The sequence below is a fragment of the Egretta garzetta genome, unplaced genomic scaffold (assembly GCF_000687185.1).
Source record: "Egretta garzetta isolate BGI_Z169 unplaced genomic scaffold, ASM68718v1 scaffold638, whole genome shotgun sequence".
In the NCBI taxonomy this organism is placed as follows: domain Eukaryota; kingdom Metazoa; phylum Chordata; class Aves; order Pelecaniformes; family Ardeidae; genus Egretta; species Egretta garzetta.
The window spans coordinates 492668-511882 of record NW_009260676.1 but is presented as its reverse complement, the minus strand read 5'-3'; the positions used below and the strand labels follow the sequence as shown (position 1 = coordinate 511882).

Below are 19215 nucleotides of genomic sequence, written 5' to 3'. Positions count from 1 at the left end.
CTCCTATCTTCTCTTCTTTATTAATGAAAACGTGGCTGAACAGTTTTTGTTTTGTTTTGCTTTGCTTTTTAATTGGTTTTGTTAATTTGCCATTCCAGAGAGCTCATTGTGCCATCTGCACTGACCGAATATGGGGCCTGGGTCGCCAGGGATATAAATGCATCAATTGCAAACTCCTTGTTCACAAGAAGTGTCACAAACTTGTCAGTATTGAATGTGGCCGTCATACACTACAGCCAGTAAGTAAAACTTATCTGAAAAGTTGTCTTTAAAAAAACAGCAACCGACCAATCAAACAAAAAAAGCCCATTTTATACTAATGGTTTTCAGACTGTAGTCTGCAAGTAATCGCAGTAAATGAAACATTGTTCTTTATGGTTACTGCGACACTTTGCAAGAAAGTTTGGGAATCACTTAGCAGAATGGCAATTTAGTGGCAAGATGGGTGTCGAACTTTCACTTCTGATATTTTTTCCTGTGACAGATATAAAGGTACAAGTGATATTTATCTCATCCTTCGCTAAAATGTTACGTAGTGCATACACACGCACACTATTTTGCATCTTCAAAGTGAGGTACAGGTAAAATAAATTCCCTAAACATCCGTTAGATTATTAGACTATTTCCCATCTCACAGAAAAGGAAGGTGAAGTGCAGAAGTTTTGACTCTTCGCCCAAGAAATCGAATCACTTTTAGTTCTTAAGTCCCCAGAAAAATGTAGATGATTACTGCTCCTGGTTTAGCGTTAAAAGCAGACAGCTACAGGTCTACATTTTGTTAATTCATTTGGCTAATATACGTACTGCTGAAGTACTTGAGCTTTTCTGTCTCATTTCTTACCTGCTATGCTGCTTTTCCCTGTTGAACTAAGTTGTCACTTCAACAGCTTCTGGAAATGCGTCATAACTTCTAGAAAATAGGTGAAATAAGGACTGCAGGTGGTTTCTTTTATTGTGTATGCATTAGAGCAGTAACTATGTTGACTAATCAAGTTAAAAAGTAGCTACGTGATATTTCTCAGGGGTCATTTATTTACTTCATTTATTGTCTCAAAAATAATTGCTCTCACACTTGGACAGTCTATTACAAAAAATCCTGTGCATGTTTGCAGGAACCAATAATGCCTATGGATCCATCATCAGTGCATCCAGATAATGTAGAATCGGGTAAGATCAATAATTTTTTTCTTTAAATTATTTTAAGTGGCTGAAGCATGAACTTTGGGTTTTAAAATGAAACGGTATAACTTTGAATTATTTTAAAAACCCTTCTTTACTTTTGTTCATAGAACAAGAAAATTAAGACAGCTTCTTAATGCTAAGGGGGTTATAAACATAAAACTTCCTCAGTTTTCCGTCTCTTACCAGTTTAAGAAACTTGGCTAAAAAGGAAGAATTTAGGCTGTCAGTTACGTTTTTCCACCAGTAAGCTGTGTACTTTAAATGCCCTGATCAAACAAACAAAAACCTTAACAGAATTAGCAGGGTTTCTACTGGATCGGTAGCCAAACAAATTAATTCTTGGAGCAATCGGAGTGATGGTCCTAACATTTGAACTTGAATATAGACAATGATCAGGTTAAATACCAAACAAACCGCTGTTCTGCGCGAGATTCTCTGTGTGTGGAGTTGAGATTAATCTGAAGAGATATCCAAAAATAATTACAGGGTTTTGTATTACCTATAACTGATTATTAATGCAGTAGTGCAAAAGAATGATTCTGATGGTTTTTAAAAAAAAAAAAGTGAATCCCAACAGTTTTGAATACTTACAGTAGATGCATTTAAATTGTGTATCTTTCTGATTGAGCTCTTATATGTGGAAATTCTAAGACAAAAGAAAATACTGTTGTGTCACATCAGTCTAATAATTTTTCTTGCATCTCTAGTGATTCCGTACAATCCTTCAAGTCATGAGAGCTTGGACCATGTTGGTGAGGAAAAAGAGGTAAAGTATTGTAACTGTGCTAACTGTATTCAGAGATCTTAAAGCCTTTGTGTCTCTCAGTGTCAAGATTTTAGTAATTTAACTTGTTGCAAACTGAAATCCAGTACATAAAGCACGTTTGGGTTGCTCACTCGGGTGCATGCATGTGTGGCTTGCAAGCTGTTTTATTTTGAACCTTGAGATGTTCTTTGACTTAGAAAGTATTCCAAACTCCTCCAGCTTGATTTGTTTTTTATCTGCTAAGTCTCCTCTGCCTCCTTTCTTTCTCCTCACATTCCTTTCCAGGACAGTGCAGTTTTAAGAAAAACAAATGTTAATTGAATCTGTTGTTTATATTTTGCTGTTCTATTTGAAATGCTAACCTTTGCAGTTATTTAAAATTGGCAAGCCTGCTTACTAATTTCAGATTATCTTTATCAAAAGGCAATGAGCATTAGAGAAAGTGGGAAAGCTTCCTCCAGTCTGGGTCTTCAGGATTTTGATTTGCTCCGAGTTATAGGAAGAGGCAGTTATGCTAAAGTATTGCTTGTTCGATTGAAGAAAACCGAACGCATTTATGCAATGAAAGTGGTGAAGAAAGAGCTTGTCAATGATGATGAGGTAGGCAAGCTTTTTGTCAATAAATCGGGCAGCTCTTCCAAAGAGCTTCAGTGTCTACCACAAAGCAGGAGCCAGGCTTCTGCATCTGCAGCGCTAATTGAAAATTATACGTGCGGTTTCTTATACATGCTATACTACAGAAGGTTCACAAGGCAGATAACCCATTTTGAGGTCTTCATTGACAGACTGGTAGCTCACAGCTGCCCTCCTGTGCCAGCGGTTTCTGCCATGAGCCTCACTGCCTGTGTTGTCAGTGTCTCCTTTTGTGATCAGTACTGCCTGCAGCAGTGCTTTTGAAGAATTCAAGTTAATAAGCCTGGCTCGCTTCGTTATTTTGAAGGAGTATTCCATATATCTCCTATTATGTTGGCTTGCTGGGCTGAAAAAGAAATGGGTGGAGTCTGGTTTTCATATGTTCAAGTTTGGTTTTTTTGTCCCAAGTGAGAACTCAACGATTTTATTTTTACTTGCTCTTTATATCAGACCTCCATCTTAAAAATTTGATTGTAGCTTCTATAGTGATTAGTGGAAACTAATCAGAAATTGCAGTATGAAACTGCTAAACACCTCTTGTTGCTGAAGATTTCCCTTGTGGTTCTTTAGGCTACTCTGAAAAGACTCAAGTGACTGTGGTTTGCTATCCAAGAGCTTTTGCATTTATTTCTTGGTCTACCATTGATTTCTTCTGCATTCCTTGATGCTACTTTACATTTGTCTGCACCCATTTATCTTTTATAGATGAGTGCTTTTTCATTCCCAAGTGTAGTTTCACAGTGAGGCTAAAAGTATGGGACACTCAAGACAGGAAAAAAAAGAGTATGCTAAATTGTCTTAACTCCCATTGGAGAGCTATATAATATTTAACTTCGGGCAAATAAAATGTAAAACGAGGGTGGCAAAACACCTGAATATCTTTCTGCTAATTGTCATTAACACTTGACCTAAGAAGTGCAACAATCCTTTTCTGAATGTCACTTTTCTTAAATAGGATATCGATTGGGTTCAGACAGAGAAACACGTCTTTGAACAGGCTTCAAATCATCCCTTTCTTGTTGGACTACACTCTTGCTTCCAGACAGAAAGCAGGTAAAGGTCATAAGATAAGAAGATGATAGTCTTGATCAAAAAATATTTTATAGTGTTAAGCACCTCAGAGGCCTACTTAAAGCATTAGGTTTTGGGTAGGTAGCAAAAGTCAATGTACTGTAAATCATTACAGCATTTTATGAGCAAAAGGCCATCTAAGCTTTTCAGATTGGGAAGATGCAAAAGAATGTAAGGTACTTGTAAGTATGATGGGAGGGATTCTGGACAGGAAGAGAGGTACAGCTAGCAGAAAAAAAGGCTTAAGAATATGAATCCCCTCCTAGAATGGGAGGGAAAAAAAGGTTTAGGGAGAGAGAAATCAGAAGTACAAAAAATAAGGACGTTTATCTCAAACTTGCATAGACTCTCTGAAGACGAGTCTCTGAGCAAAACTCAGAAAATAGTGCTCTGTTTTCCTTTTTATCTCTATTACCTGAATTTTAAAAATAAGTATTTTCCTGTGTGTTTATATAGGAGAAAAGATTGTAGAGGATACTGCAGTAGATGAATAAATTACTATTCTATACAGTAATAATTTTCAGGATATATAAAACATAGTTATTGTATATTTAAACAACACCCTTGCTGTCTGAAAAAGTGACAAGCTAGTGGAGGGAAGTTAGAGGAAAGAGTATCTGTAATATACTAATAGTATTGGCCATAAACATAGATTGAAGCCTTCAGGAAAGAAAATGAGAATTTTTTTTTTTTCTGGCTTGTGCATAGAAACTATGTAGTCACATATGTAATAATGACAAGCAGTAGCTGTAATGGCTTAGGAATGTGGGAAGGATTGCTTACTTTCCTTTAGCAATAAAGTAGTTATCTAGAGAAACTTCCTATACTTGATTTTTAACTTTGGGAATTTATTCAAAGGGAGGGAAAATGGTGAAACCAGCCATATTACCAGAGAGACGGGAGGAGTTGAATTGACACTGTTCGATAACAGACCCGGGACATCTCAAACCTCCTTCAGCCTTGTACACAATTATTTTTAACAAACTCCTGTGTGTTTCAGGTTATTCTTTGTTATAGAGTATGTAAATGGAGGAGATCTAATGTTTCATATGCAGCGACAGAGAAAGCTGCCAGAGGAGCATGCCAGGTACGTCCAATTGCAGGTTTCTTGCATCAGACGGCTTGGTTTTCTGACACAGTGCAGTAGTGCAAAGGTTATGATGGTCAACTAGCAAATCCTCTCCAGATGTTAAGGATTTAAGAAATGTGAAACTGCATCCTCATTTTAATGCTGTGAGCCACCATATTTTTGTTTCAAGAAGGAACCGTAAATAGGTATTGTTTGTATTGGCATTACCCTAGATGACTTCAGTCTGATGCGGATTTTTTTTTTTTCCTCAGAAAACACTTTTGTGGGTTTTTTTTAACTGTTTAATGATATCAGTGTGTTTCTCTTACAAGAACCACTACCAGCTGTCCAGGCAAATGCTGCGTTCTTGGTACATATGCTTCATCTCAGATGGTGAGATGAAAGGGATGATTTCAGTCAGTAGATGTTAATATTAATTAAAAATAATTTTTGAGGTGACTGTGGGTAGAAATGTTTGTATGATTATAAACAACTTACCCACTTTTCTGATGAAAAATAGTAAGAGTACAGGGGATTATATTTAGAAAAGTATCATACTACCAAGACTATGTTATTGTAGTTTGGGTTTTTGATTGAGTAATCAATATCTCTTTCCACACTAGGTTTTATTCTGCTGAAATCAGTCTAGCATTGAACTATTTACATGAACGAGGGATAATATACAGAGATTTAAAACTGGATAATGTGCTACTGGATTCTGAAGGGCATATTAAACTCACAGATTATGGCATGTGCAAGGTAAGTTCTAGTCCCTTGCTAACTAGTAAAATCACCAATTAAGAAATTGTCATAAAATAGAAGATGCAAAGACTTAAAAATGTGAAGTTTCAAGGTATTCGTTTATACACAGTGTGGACAGCCTGTATGCTCATTTCACTTCTATAAATGGAGAAAAGAAAAAGAAAAGCCAAAGTGTGCAGACTACATGTATATACTGTTTATGTTTTTATGAAGCTGCTGTATCAATTCGACTGGGGGGGTAGGCTGAAACAGTCAAGATGGCTTGATTTCAAAAAGAGTAAGAGGCTGAAATATATCAGTCACACTTTGCTCCCATTTGGATTCTATGACACTTCACATTTTCTCTAGAAAAACTGCGACAAACACACTGGAGCACAGGTTTGACTTTGACATGGAATTACCATTATGCTGATCTGTTAAAATGATTTTAAATGCTATAATTTTGGCTAAGCAACTGAAAAGCATAAAGTAACACGGGTTGGAAAGGGCCTCAGGAGGTCTAATTGACCCTCCTGCTCAAAGTGGGGTAAGCTGTGAGATCAGGCCAGGTTACTAAGAGCTTTATTCAGCTTGGTCTTAAACTTCCAAGGATGAAGACTGCACAACTCCTTTGGGTAACCCCCACATTCTGCATCCCGTGCTCTTCTCTGAAAAGCTTGTATCTGTCCATCGCAACACCCCGGTCATTACTGTAAGCTGTTCCACCACACCTCTGTTATTCCCACTTGCCTATCAGAGATGTGGTGGAGCTTACTTGCTAAAACCTTAAAAGATGACGCTGCCAGTAGGTATGTGTCATCCTCTTGAGACTCTAGATGCAACCTACTTCTCTTTCTTCTGAAACAAGTAGTGTTTTGCATTCATTTATATATGGATTTAAGTAGTTTTACTAAAACAAAAGCAGTTTATCCTGCTTTTATTAATTTATTAGTTTATTAAATTAAGCATAATTTAAATTAATTCAAAATTAATTTCTTAGCAGGGAGGGGGTTGGGATTTTTGGCCAACTAAAGTATTTTCTTTCCATCTTTTCTTAAAGGAGGGTCTGAGGCCTGGTGACACAACCAGCACGTTCTGTGGGACTCCAAACTATATTGCACCTGAAATTCTCCGGGGAGAGGATTATGGTAAATTGAATTCTTCACTGCTACTGTATAGCTTTCACTTGCCTCTTACTTCTTATTCAAGTTGTTTAGCAGTAGAAAGTATAAATCTGTTAGACATGTGATCTGTCTTAATTCAGCATCCTGCCTGAAAAAATGATAAAACCTTCTAAGGAGGGGCAGAAAACATCACACTAAGCAATTGAGTTACCTTGCCTTCCACACTTTAAATTCTTTTTTATCAGTCTTGAAGAATAACTTGAGTCTTCCAAATTTATTACTGTTTATAATTATTTCAGAAACTACTAACGATGTACTCAGTCTTGAATTGTGTTCAGTTTTGGAGCTTTGTATTTGTCAGCAATGACAGTATTGGATATAAATGCATACAAAGGGCCTAGATAGTAGATGTCCCTTTCACAAATCTCAGTGTTGAAAATGAAATTGTCTATGCAATTGCTTGTTGAGGAAGTCTGCAAGGTTCCTAAAGCAAGAGATGGAAGAGAATATAAAAGGCTTGCTGTGTACGTTCCCTGTTACTTGCCCTTTCTTCTTAAGCATCCAGTACTGTGCCAAGCAGATCTTTGATCTGTTTTCTTCCCTTAAGATTTTTAACAAGCTCTACAATTAGTTCCTATTTTAAAAAAAAAAATATATATTTTTAAATCTACCATCTTATTTCAATCAAATGTCTCTTTCAGACTGGCTTCACATCTTCCTTCCTGATCACAAACTTTCTAGGCCGTCCAGACTATATCAGTCCCAGCCTAGCTACTGCAGTTTTTTTTCTTTAGCAGTGAATAGTAGAATAGATATGTGTAGTTCATAAATTACTGTATTGCTACTATTAAGAATCACATACTTCCTCCTTTTTCTTGTCCCCTGCCCTGGATAATCAGCCCCCTGTTGGTTAGTAATGACTAGGGTTAAATATTATCTAAACTTTTGTAAAGGTCCTATCACCAACCTTTAAACTGTTCGCGTTTCCTTTTCTTTGTACAGCATTCTGTCCTACTGCGTGCGTAATGAACCAAGTAATGTCTAGGACAGTTGTTACCTCTCCTTTGTTTTCAAAACATGTCTGTCTAGCCCCAAAAGTGTTGGTATTGTTGCTCCAGAATATCTTCAGTGGTGCTTTCTCACTTGAATTCTAGGCTTCAGTGTAGACTGGTGGGCTCTTGGTGTACTTATGTTTGAAATGATGGCGGGCCGGTCACCATTTGATATCGTTGGGAGTTCTGACAATCCTGATCAGAACACAGAAGATTATCTTTTCCAAGGTAAGTACCATGAGAGTTCCTACACTTCAGTGCTTTCTTCTACTTACCTTTAATCTAACTTTAAAGACGCCAAGGCTGATATGAACCTTGATTTCTTGCAGTAATTTTGGAAAAACAAATCCGAATTCCCCGATCCCTTTCTGTTAAAGCAGCAGGTGTTCTAAAGAGCTTCCTTAATAAGGTAAGAGGAGCTATTTAAGACTTCTCAAGAGCATCTGTTTTTTGTTTTGTTTTTTAAACATGTTGACTAATCGATGTGTAGCAGACATAGTTTATATGCCGTATACAGAAGCAGGGTAGAAAAGGTGTGAGTCTAAAGCAGAATTTCAGTGGGGCTGGGGGACCTACTCTAGATGCTTGTCTTAAAATCTGAAGCTCCAGATTTTCAGGCTGGGATCATGGGTAAATTTCAAATTGAAAGGCTTAGAAATGCTCAGAGTAATTTCTCTAACCTGGGGAATTGGACAAACTTCTCAGATTTATTTTGGTTCTTGAAGAGAAGCAACTTAGCAAATCACTCTGACAACTGCTGATGAGTTCATTGAGGGAAATGCAGAGGCAGTATACGCTCCCTGTTTGCTGGTAGCTAACTAGCTTGAGAGTCCAAAAGTGCCTATGTGGTAGTGGGCTAGTCCGAGCACACGCTGGCCTTCATTTAGTGAGTGTGAGATGAAGGGGAAGAAAGAGGCACAGGAGAAAACAGATTTGGTTAAGTTATTCTAAGGAAGTAATACTGTTCAAGAACACTCCTTCTGTTATAACTCCTTGGTAGTGTGTGTATACCACGTACATGGAGACGGAATTGTCTTGTTAAATTACATTCTTTCCACCATATTTATCAGTAACCTGCAGTTCCTACCCCAGTGTGATCCTGGCATAGTCCGTCTGCTCAGGGAGAGCTGGGGGGAAGAATCAAATTCACTTGTAGTCTAACCAAGGTGGTTCTGAAACATGTGGTATGGTTAAACAGATCTGAATAAAAATGAAGAGAGGTGGCACAGTTGTTTATATAAAACTCCCTAAAAGGCTTCCATATATTCATGCTTATTTCAGACAGTGAGTTGGAACAGTTTCCAAAGTAATGCTAGCGTAGCTCTTCGATGTCCCTTGTGACTGTGGTGTTTCGTTTCTCATGGAATTTGTAACGTTTGTATTTTATTCATGTGTAGGCCATGACACTCACTTAGAAATATTTTCTTCCTTGCACAGGATCCAAAGGAACGTTTAGGCTGCCATCCTCAAACAGGATTTGCAGATATCCAGGGACATCCCTTCTTTCGCAATGTTGATTGGGATCTGGTATGTGAATGCCAACTGGCTTGGCTTCTTTTCTTTGCATACAGTGATGGCGTGAAACCTTATTTTGAGCATGAGAGGTGACCTTAAGCTCAAAAACTTTAAGCTCTTAGCTTATGATATACCATAATGACAGTACCGAATCTTTTAACCCTTCTACACACAGTAGTACAGTAGATTTAATAGAATGATTGTAGAAAGTATAGAAAAGAAACTAAATAGTAACTTCCAGCCTTGTTTTAAAATAATTCAATAGGTTGTAACTCATTCTTGGTGTCACTAAGTGCATTTATTCTTAGATGGAGCAAAAGCAAGTGGTGCCTCCATTTAAACCAAATATATCTGGAGAATTTGGTCTGGATAACTTTGATTCCCAGTTCACCAATGAACCTGTGCAGCTCACTCCAGATGATGAGTAAGTAACGTAGAATTTAAGAAAGTTCTGATAAGTCAGTGAAGGAGTTACGAAACTTCATTTAATAGCTGTGGTTGTAGTACACAGAGTATACGTAAAGCAGTAATAACACTTTCTTGTGTTAGCTTGGAGAAAATCCTGTTACGTGTCCTCATGGTAGACTTCATATGGCTGGATTAAGTATTGTACTCTGGCATGATGTAAAAATCACCTAACAGTAGGAAAGTTGCTGTAAAGAATCTTAGTGCAGGGAAAGATGAATAAGTGCTATTTTACAAGTCTTAGTGGTATCATCTGCAAGAAATGAACGTGTGAAGGAAAAGACCTGTTTTGTCAAGTGGTTTATTTTTGCATTACTTTGTCATGATGTTTCTAGAATGTTGGGCTGTGACTGAATTTATCTTGGGTGTTCTGAACAAGAGAAGACGCTTTGTTTGGCTTGTTTGGGTATTTTAAATTGTTAGTAGTCAAGTGGCTGAAAAGCCTTAATAAAATGCAGGATAATGCGTTTGATTTTGGTAGTGGATTTGTGGTTCCTTACTCCTGAGGGGCCCTGGTTTGGGATGAGGAGGGAAGGGCCTTTTTAGTTTGACTGAGCCACTGCTGTTTGCATTTTAGGAATTTTTCTAGGGGTTTGTATAACGTTCATGTAGTATGTAAACAGAAACGGTGATTATTCAGTGTTGCCTATGCATCTTAATTAGGTCTGAGATCCGACTTCCTCCTTCATCCCTTTGCAAATGCATAATGTACAAATTAAGCTTAGAAAAGTTGCTGATGCAGGTGCAGTATCTATCACACCCTAATGCTTTCATTTTTTTACAAAATTGATTGTTTTGGGAAAGTTTTAAAACTGCAAACCTTGCAAATTGCTTTATGGGGAGAATATGTGCATGGGAGCAGCTCAGTCACTATTTCCTGGGAGGATTTGTGTTCTGTTACTGTTATAGGGGCTAGAAAAAAAAAACAGTGGTAACTGTAAGAGTAGAGGGGGACAAAAGAGAGAAGGGAAATTATCTCGATTACGATCCGCTGTACAGGTCTAAATTTTAAGCCAAAGTGTCAGTTAACATATTGTTACCTTTTAAATTTTGTTGAACTAATGACTGTTTTTTAATCTTAATAGCGATATTGTGAAGAAGATTGACCAGTCTGAATTTGAAGGCTTTGAATATATAAATCCTCTTTTGATGTCCGCTGAGGAATGTGTCTGAATTCTCCACTTCTGGACTGTGCCAAATGTTACTCTGTTTGTTTCTGCATGGATAAACATCTCTTCGTTTGGATGCACTTGTATAAAACGAGTAACTGAACATCTTACCCTTGCCACTTAGTGTGAATTGCTCGCTAATTTTCTTTTTGTATTAATTGTCGTCCAGGACAGTTGTTATGCTGAACCTTTGGCTGCCAGATTTAAAATGTTAAACTTTCCAACAGTCTTGCCAAACTTGAATTTTAATACAGTAGTTGGTCTCTGGGGCCTCCTGACTGAAGAACGGGGTCTGGCTGTATAATCTGCCAATACAGCGTTCTGATAAAGGAAAGTTTTTTCTTATTGCTTTAAAAATACAAATTGCATTAGGGGACGTAATAAAGTATCGTTAAAGGACTTCCATTTTTTCCAGCAAGACAAGTAAGACCTTATGACTTCTGTAGCTCTAAATCTCTCTGAACATCTGATTTCCCTGTTCTCCTAGACTTAGAAGTTGGAGCTATGTTATTGCCCTTCAGATTGAAATGACAGCAAGGAGAGCAGATTTTTAAACTGAATAGGTCAAGGATGGCTGCTTTCACCGCGTATATTGATCCTATCCTAAAGGAGATGATTAACTCAATATTAGAATCAATTGCTTTTGCTCTGAAATTATACACTAGGAATCGTACACTGATACACAGAGTGTGCCTTTCTGAGCCTGCCCCTTTCAAGAGAGGGTTGTACGTGGTATAAAGTGTCAGTTTAAATAAATGGAACTCAATAATCTAATTAGTAAATGAATATCAACTTAATACTTTAAAAAGTTAAAATCTGTAGAGTGTAATTTAGCAGTAACGGGCAGCTAATATTGATGGATATAGAACCTCGTTCTGTTATTTATTGCTTTTACACTTTCTGTCTTAACTGTATCAGAACTGCATACGTTACAGATGTGGCCTAGATAAGGGCATTTGTTTCCTTTTTTTTTTTTTTTTTATCCTTATTGCCATACTGTTGGAAAGGCATTCCGCTTTGCCAGTGGAAAAAGCACATCTAGAAAAAAAAATGGGTGCTGTCCACAATGACTCCCTTAACTTCTGCACTTACAGAGGGTGATCTGTAATCACAGTCAAACCTTAAATGTCGGTAGTGGGCTCAAAGTTAAATAGTAAAGTAGTTGGAGTAAATTGAAAGAACGGTTCAAACTATGACTTTTGGGAGGTGTAATTCTTACATTTCATGTTAGTAAACAGTGTAAAATACAGCACGGAAATTCTTACTTTTAATGTTTAAGGAATAGTTTTGAATGGCTTAGGCTGAAGAAATGCCAAACATACCATTTTTTTTAATTTTTTTTTTTAATTTTGGGGAAAAGGGATTAAGAGACATTGGAGAAAAGAATCGGTGTTATAGAAGTAAGAGCTGTAAGGCAAGCTAAGCGCTACTGAAAGCAGATCTAAGTATCTGCAAGCACAAGCTAGCAAACCTTATCTGAAGCTTTTAATAAAGACTTCTACTTGGTTGGCCATCTCTCCTTGAAAATCCTTGTATGGCGACACCGTAAATTCATAGCACAAATCTGCCGGTGTGTGGTTTTTTTTTTCCACTTACATGTTAGCTTCAAGGAGAGAGATTGCACAAATACGCAGTCATGTCGTGGTGTGGTATTTGGTTCATCTTTTTCTTTGCAAGGTGAATAGGAAACTCTTTAAGTATTGGGCTGAGTTTTCAGAACTGGGAAGTGATTGGAGGGGCCTCAGTTTCAGGGAGGCGTTGAACCTCTGCACTGTTAAAAATCAGGTTCCCTTAAATTCAAGTTGTCTATTTTCAAATGTAAAATAGCGGAGAAAACCTACTTTTGAAGAGCAGCTAATAACTTCAGCATGTGTAGTTCATGTCAAGTGAACTGCTTACATGCAGTGTTAAAATTGTGATGAATTGTTTAGCCTCTGACTACTACACCCGCATGACTACCTTAGACATCAGGACTTAACTGATATTAAACTTGGAAGTTATTTAAAGCAAACGAGAAAACCCTCTTCTCTACAGTGGCTTAATTTCATATGGGGTATTAGGTAAAATGGCTTGATGTAAGGAAGGGCATTTCTGCTGTTCATCACAGAAGAGTAATGGAGTTAAACTGTCTTTTGTGCTTAAAGCAAAAGTTAATGTTTTTGTATAGATAATGTCACAAAAAATATACTTTTCTATTTGCGTATCTAACCATTAAGAATGTTGCTAAGTGACAAACATCTTAAATAACTGTAAATCCATTTTTCAACTTTAATTTTCTCCAAAGTGCCATGATATTAACAGTTATTTTTCATTGTTAAGCATACAGCAACTGTCATAAATATTCAGAAGGGACATTGGGTGTAACCAGTCCAGTGCAGTAGGCTTTGTCTTTTGGAGAAAGTGTCTGCATCAGAAGCATGATGTATTTATTTGAGTAACCTCCTTTTTGTATACGAGTTGGATTCTTATGGGTGCTCTGATAGTTAATATTGTCACTACTATTTTCCTGTTTCACGTGGAATATGGTCTTGAACGTTGTTGTGTAATCGTTCCCTTTATTCGTGCACACTTTTTACTTTAAATAAAACATTTATATTAGGCCTCTGTGTGTTAACCTCTAAAACAAATACTGCGAAATGCTGGGCTTTGCTTGGGATTGTCGTCTGACCCTCAAACATCCAGGTCCCACGGAGCTGTGGTCCTAACCTTATGATTTCTTCTAGAAGATGGTGCTGGGCTAGACCGTAGCAACCAAAGAAACACCTCCCTCTCTGGCGTGCATCGCGGGCCTTGTGTTCGTCGTGCCCCTATGGAGAAAAAGCATCCTGGTAGCTTCTGTCTTTTCATTCCAACACTGGTGATGAAACAAAAGTAAGTAGTGAGGCTTCGGGCAGCTGCGCGGGTACAGAAAGCTTCAAGGAGAATATAAAATGCAATTCTAGCTCGTTTGGCCAAGGACCTCATTCTGCTGGAACGCCTAGGATGTCATCACCGCTGCCAGAGCTGGGGATTGGGAGTTTGGAGCAACGCTCTCATCTGCTGCGCTTGCTTCCGCGTGATTTCTTTCTTTGTTTCTTCAACTCCTCCCCCACGTTCTCTTAGATTTCTGACACGGAGGACAAGGGCGCTTACCTCTCACACCTTGCTTACAGATGCAGTGGTTTAATATTTCTGTATTTCAATATCGCTGTATTTTAAGAGATTTCCGCTTGCAATCTGGCTTGTTATTACAAGTATCTATCGGCAGTCCTAGGCAAATGCTACAGATGGTTGCATATCTTAAATGCTTAACCTCCCCCCACGCACGCTTCTTGTTTCTGTTCAGTTTGGTGGCCAACTGCTCTCGGCTCAGTCTGAGCAATTGTTTATGTTAAGACACTCTATAAAAGAAATTAATAGCTTGTATGATCTATATATACACTTGATACCTTAACTGCTAAGCATGCATCCTCGCTTCACGATGGATGGCATAAGCAGTGTTAAGCAAGAAAGGTATCTGCAGTTGCCTACAGATTAATGATGTTTTTCTGGGAAGAGGGAGTTGGGGATTGGAGCCCTTTTCAGAAAAAGGGGATTTTACCATATCTTGCTTTTTTTTTTTTAAGACTTTTTTTTTTTTCCCCTGCTTACAATAAAGGGATCTGAGCTGCATGCTTGAAATGCTTAAATCTTACCATTACCTTTTTTTTTTTTCCCCCTGCTTACGATAAAGGGATCTGAGCTGCATGCTTGAAATACTTAAATCTTACCATTATGTATTTAATCGCCAAGGATGGAAGGCAGAGAAGCACCGGCCTCCTGGGCCTGTCTGGCTTTCATGGGAAGTGTTCAGGCATAAATAGAACCAGAAATCTGTTGCCTCCGCATTTGACTTCCAAGCTTGAACAGAGGGTCTGGGCGTATGTCCCCCTTGCGTGGGGTGGTGAAGCATCTCACTGAACAGCTGAATTTTGACCATGGTTTCAAGAGGTAGAAATTAAGTCATAGCTCAGGCTCTTTATTAGCCATAGCGCTTTGTACAGAACTGTTTCCAGAGTAACTCGTCCTCTAAGATTTGGTGTGTGCTAAAATCTATCGCCCTTTTGTGCTTGCGATAAGATCCATAAGAGGTATCTCATACAGAGTCTTGTCTGTGTTACTTAATCTGTCATAAGAGGTTTTATGAGTGTGGCCATAATTATTACAATTTACGCTTAAAATTAGCCCACTAAACCAATTTTTTTCTTTAAAATGTGCAAGCTAGTATCTTCAGAGAAGAAAACGCACGATTTTTGTTCTCTGTTCAGTGCTACATTGTGCTCTTTAGCATAGAGACAGTGTATGTGGAAACACCTTTAAAAAAAATAATGCTTCTTTCTGTAGAAAACCCCCTGTGTTCATAAATATGCAAACTGAATCTTACTCACAAAACTGACAAAGTTCTTTACAGGCTTAGCAGTTTGACAAACAACTTTGTATCTATGTTAACCAGCTCAACTGAAAGATCATTTTATTTCGTTTCAATACGGTATTTGGCACTTCACTTTATGTGTAGTTAGTTTAAAGGATTTATTTTTATTTGCACTTAGAAATGCAGATTAGTTTGTCTCGCTTGCCCCTCTTCCTAGTGCACAAGTGGAAGAGGTAGTGACCCCGGCGACTGCGAGGAGTTCAAAACGTGTGTGGGGAGGATGGGACTTAAATCTTTTTTTTTTTTTAAACACCCCCGGTGTTTGGTTTTTTTTTTTCCTTCATGATATTTTGGAGATTTGTATTTTTCAGTGCGTCCTGCTTGGTGTTCTCTTAAAAATACATGAAAGAAAAATTACATACTTTCTAGGGAGCCTCCTCTTGGTTTCCCTTATATTATTCTATATCCCTCATTTTTTACTTTATCTGAAAAGGAAACTTTTGGAATCACTGTTGAATTATAAACTAAGAAATTATTTTTTAAATAATAACTTTTTCTTCCTCACAGCTGACTTAGAAGAGTAAAGACAAAAATTCTGTACAGGCTGCCTCAGTGTTAAACCTGAGGTGTTGAAACCAAGCAGTGAAGGTGCTGTTTGTGAATTGCATTTTAAGACAACCTCAGATGTTAATTTTCTAAGCTTCCAAAGAGCTTCAGCGCTTCTTGAAAATTCAGAGGCGTTAATAACAACAGAAAGATTTCTCCTCTGCTTTGTTAGTGCAATTTATTACATCTTGCAAAGGGCTGTAACGCGGCTTTTAGTTTCCCAGTGTCTTTGGAACTGCTTTTCACGCTCTACAGTAGAAGTTGTAGGCAGAGTTGACATCTTTTTTTAGACAATCCTCTACCTACAAACTTTGTCTTACATTGCCCGATTGTTGTAGCTCTATAGCAACACCGTCATTACAGCACAATAGTTACCAGAATTTGCAACCTGAAATGGAAAATCTGCAGCAGAACTTGAAAAACCCCAAATGAAGCAGTGTCACTGAATTCCTAAGCTTCCATGGGAGCAGCAGGTCTAATAAAAGACCTAATATCCGCCTACACGTGCTGCTTTTCTTACATCCATAGATCAGTCCGGCTCTGGTGTTATAAATCTTGCCTTTTCTTCAGTAAACTTAAAATGGAAATATGACATAGTGCATTTCACTGGTATTTGAAGAGATACATTTTTTTTTATCAGATCCTAAACTCCACCTAGAGGGTGGAGAAGACGGGAACATCCAGATTGTCTGGACAGTTGTGTCACAGGTCCGGGTCATTCAGGATCAGCTCCAAAAGCTGGTAGATTCAGAAATCTCGGTTTATTCTGCTATATTGTCGTGGTTTTATGCAAACCTTGTATGCCTTTAGTAAGTACAGAGCGTTAGTGTTTTTCACAAACATGTTTACTTTTTCATAAAACTCTTTTTTTTTTTTTTTTTTTTAATTGCAGAAGAACAAAGAATTAAACAGACAACTGAGACCGAACACAAAAGTGCTATTGCGTGTTCTTCATCGCTGTCCTCAGTCTCCCTGCCCTGCACAGAAGCAGTTCACATTTTGGGGGAAGGCTACTGATTGTACTCCTGGAACTGCTTTTGCCTCGTGTCGTTTGCTTAACTGTAAATGGAGGAAAACCACCAATATGTATAAAACCCTGCTTGCGGGATCATTACATGAAGCAATCCTCTTTTCTGTCTAAGGCTGTATCAGGACAAGGGGTGTTTTAAACTAAAACAGGGTAGGTTTAGACTAGATATAAGGAAGAAATTCTTTCCAGTGAGGGTGGTGAAACCCTGGCAGGGGTTGCCCCGAGAGGGGGTGGAGGCCCCATCCCTGGGAACATTCCAGGCCAGGTTGGCCGGGGCTGTGAGCAACCTGATGTGGTTCAAGGTGTCCCTGCTCCTGCGGGGGGGTTGGGCTGGGTGGCCTCTGGGGGTCCCTTCCCACCCAAAGCGTTCTATGATTCTGTGATTCTATGATTTGATTCTGTGATTCTATGAAATGCTGCAGTAGCAACTGATGTAGCAGCCGGAGTGAGAGGACGCTTGCACAGCCCTGTGTGATTGCGTTGCTGCAGGCTAAAGAACAGCGTTTATGAAGAGCACCAGGGTACTACTCCTTGCTCCGCACTGCTGGAATTCATCTAAATGTGTTTATAATGCTTCCCCGCTTTGAAAAGTACATCAAACTGCATATTGAGGCGGAATGACCAGTATTTATTAACTACTGTGTATTGCTAAATTAGATCAAATGCTGTTGGGATGCCAAGATGAGCCAAGAGTAGGTTTCTGGTCCAGCATCCATGAAATTTCCTGGAACACACAAATCCTATTTGTGGTGAATCTCGTAAGTGGCTGGAAAGGACAGAGGTGTCAGTCCTGATCATCCTTTGGTTCATGAAACTCAACTCAATGCATAGAGCCCGATGGTTTTGTACCTATATGTTTGAGTTGGTATCCTGCTGCTGTGCGGAGGAGTTGCACGGATGAAGTCTGGCGAAAGGAGCTAGAAAGTAGCAGGGTCACTGTAAGTAGGGAGCGATGCCCTCCCCCTAATGGTAGAGGTGGTTGTGATAAATGCTCCTGGAGGAAAGACCGAGCCAACCCCTAGTGATTTACAGTAAAGATAGAGGGAAAAAAAAAAATGCTGATGGAAAAGGGCAAATGGAAGAGTATTAAAGTGGGAAAAAAAAATTGTCTTTCTCCAATACTTGTGTTCTTCCCCAGGATTAAATCTTGGTTCCCATTTTTGGGAAGCTTTTATCTCTGCTTTGGCCTATATGGAATGGAAGGGATTTATGCCTTCCCTTTTTCTGTTTTCTCCAGGCTGTGAAAAGAGAAGTTACGATTCTCTGCAGGCATTCTGTGAAAAATATCTATTTCAAGCAGCTGCAAGACAGAGCACACTTAATTTCATTTGGAGGTTTACATCCCTCAACAAAATGAAGGCTGCTTTTGGGCTCCCCTTCCTTTGTAGGAAAGCCTGAGAGCGCTGCAATATGGCAACGGCAAAACAATGATCCTTGTTGTTACAGCACCTGGTGCTGAACATAAAAACTGAGGTGGTGCTCTGTTTCTGCTTTATCATTCCTTCATCTGTACCCCAATTCCTTCATCTGTACCCCAATTCCTTAACAATAGAAAGGTCAAGTGGTTTTCTTTGGGGTTTAAAAAATAAATATAACCATTATTGTCTTTGTGATCACAGAGTTACCATTAAAAGCCCAGGCAGTGCTATTTATACAGTTCTTCTAAACCCTATTCTACTCCTTAAACTGTCAGCGATTTATTATTTCTGCAATGCAAAGCACCACAGATCCCAACGACTGCAAACACAGAGCGGGATAGCTCCTACCTACAGCTGTGGCCACCTAAGGTTAACAACAAGGGCAAAACCTCCACCCAGAATAACAGCCATAACCCCAGATCGCTCTTTGCCCAGCCCCTGTCAGAAGGAAATGTTGTAGATACTGCAACTGAGGCGAAAGAGTGACGAGGTGACTGGTGCGGTGGCTTGGGAGAGGTTCTTGGGTGCTCGGTGCTCGTCCTTCTTGGGGTGGCATCAGGCCCTGCCGCAGGACGGAGCCTGCTCGCCGTGGTGAAGGGGTGCTGGGTGGTTGTACAACTGCCCCGTCCTCATGCGCTAGGCTTCTATACGCGCTTTGCATCCAAATTTGTTAACCGTACAGGATGAAAGGCGACGGCAAATTGGATGGTGCCTTCATCTCAGCTGAAGCGCTGTCTTTACTTGTAGATGATGTAACCCAAAAAGCTTTAGGCTCCTTGCAGGCAGAACAAACCCGTCATAGGTAACCAGCTGTACAAAGGCTAAGCGGTTCCTCAGGAGCGTCTTCCCCGTCCAGCCACGAGCCCGGGCTGGGAGAAGCCCCTCGGGCAAACCCCTCTCCGCAGAGCCCAGCCTACCGCTTCCCCGCCGGGCTCCGGGGCGGCGGCGGGCGGGAGGGGGCCGAGGGGCCGCTGCCGGGTCGGC

The 19215-nt window shown here is 39.2% G+C and overlaps 1 protein-coding gene across 2 annotated transcripts in view; it reads left to right on the top strand.

Moving 5' to 3' along the window:
* Positions 1-13346, top strand: part of PRKCI (protein kinase C iota) — a 22968-nt gene extending 9622 nt beyond the window's left edge. For both annotated transcript variants that reach the window (XM_035901184.1, XM_009645765.2), the window contains 13 exons: positions 99-239; positions 1113-1167; positions 1890-1948; positions 2372-2548; positions 3537-3634; positions 4653-4739; positions 5345-5480; positions 6523-6610; positions 7741-7866; positions 7968-8047; positions 9076-9165; positions 9462-9577; positions 10704-13346. In XM_035901184.1, the coding sequence (XP_035757077.1) occupies positions 99-239; positions 1113-1167; positions 1890-1948; positions 2372-2548; positions 3537-3634; positions 4653-4739; positions 5345-5480; positions 6523-6610; positions 7741-7866; positions 7968-8047; positions 9076-9165; positions 9462-9577; positions 10704-10791 (1341 nt within the window). In that variant the 3' untranslated portion in view covers positions 10792-13346. The remainder of the gene's footprint in view (positions 1-98; positions 240-1112; positions 1168-1889; positions 1949-2371; positions 2549-3536; positions 3635-4652; positions 4740-5344; positions 5481-6522; positions 6611-7740; positions 7867-7967; positions 8048-9075; positions 9166-9461; positions 9578-10703) is intronic.
* Positions 13347-19215: the final 5869 nt, after the last annotated feature.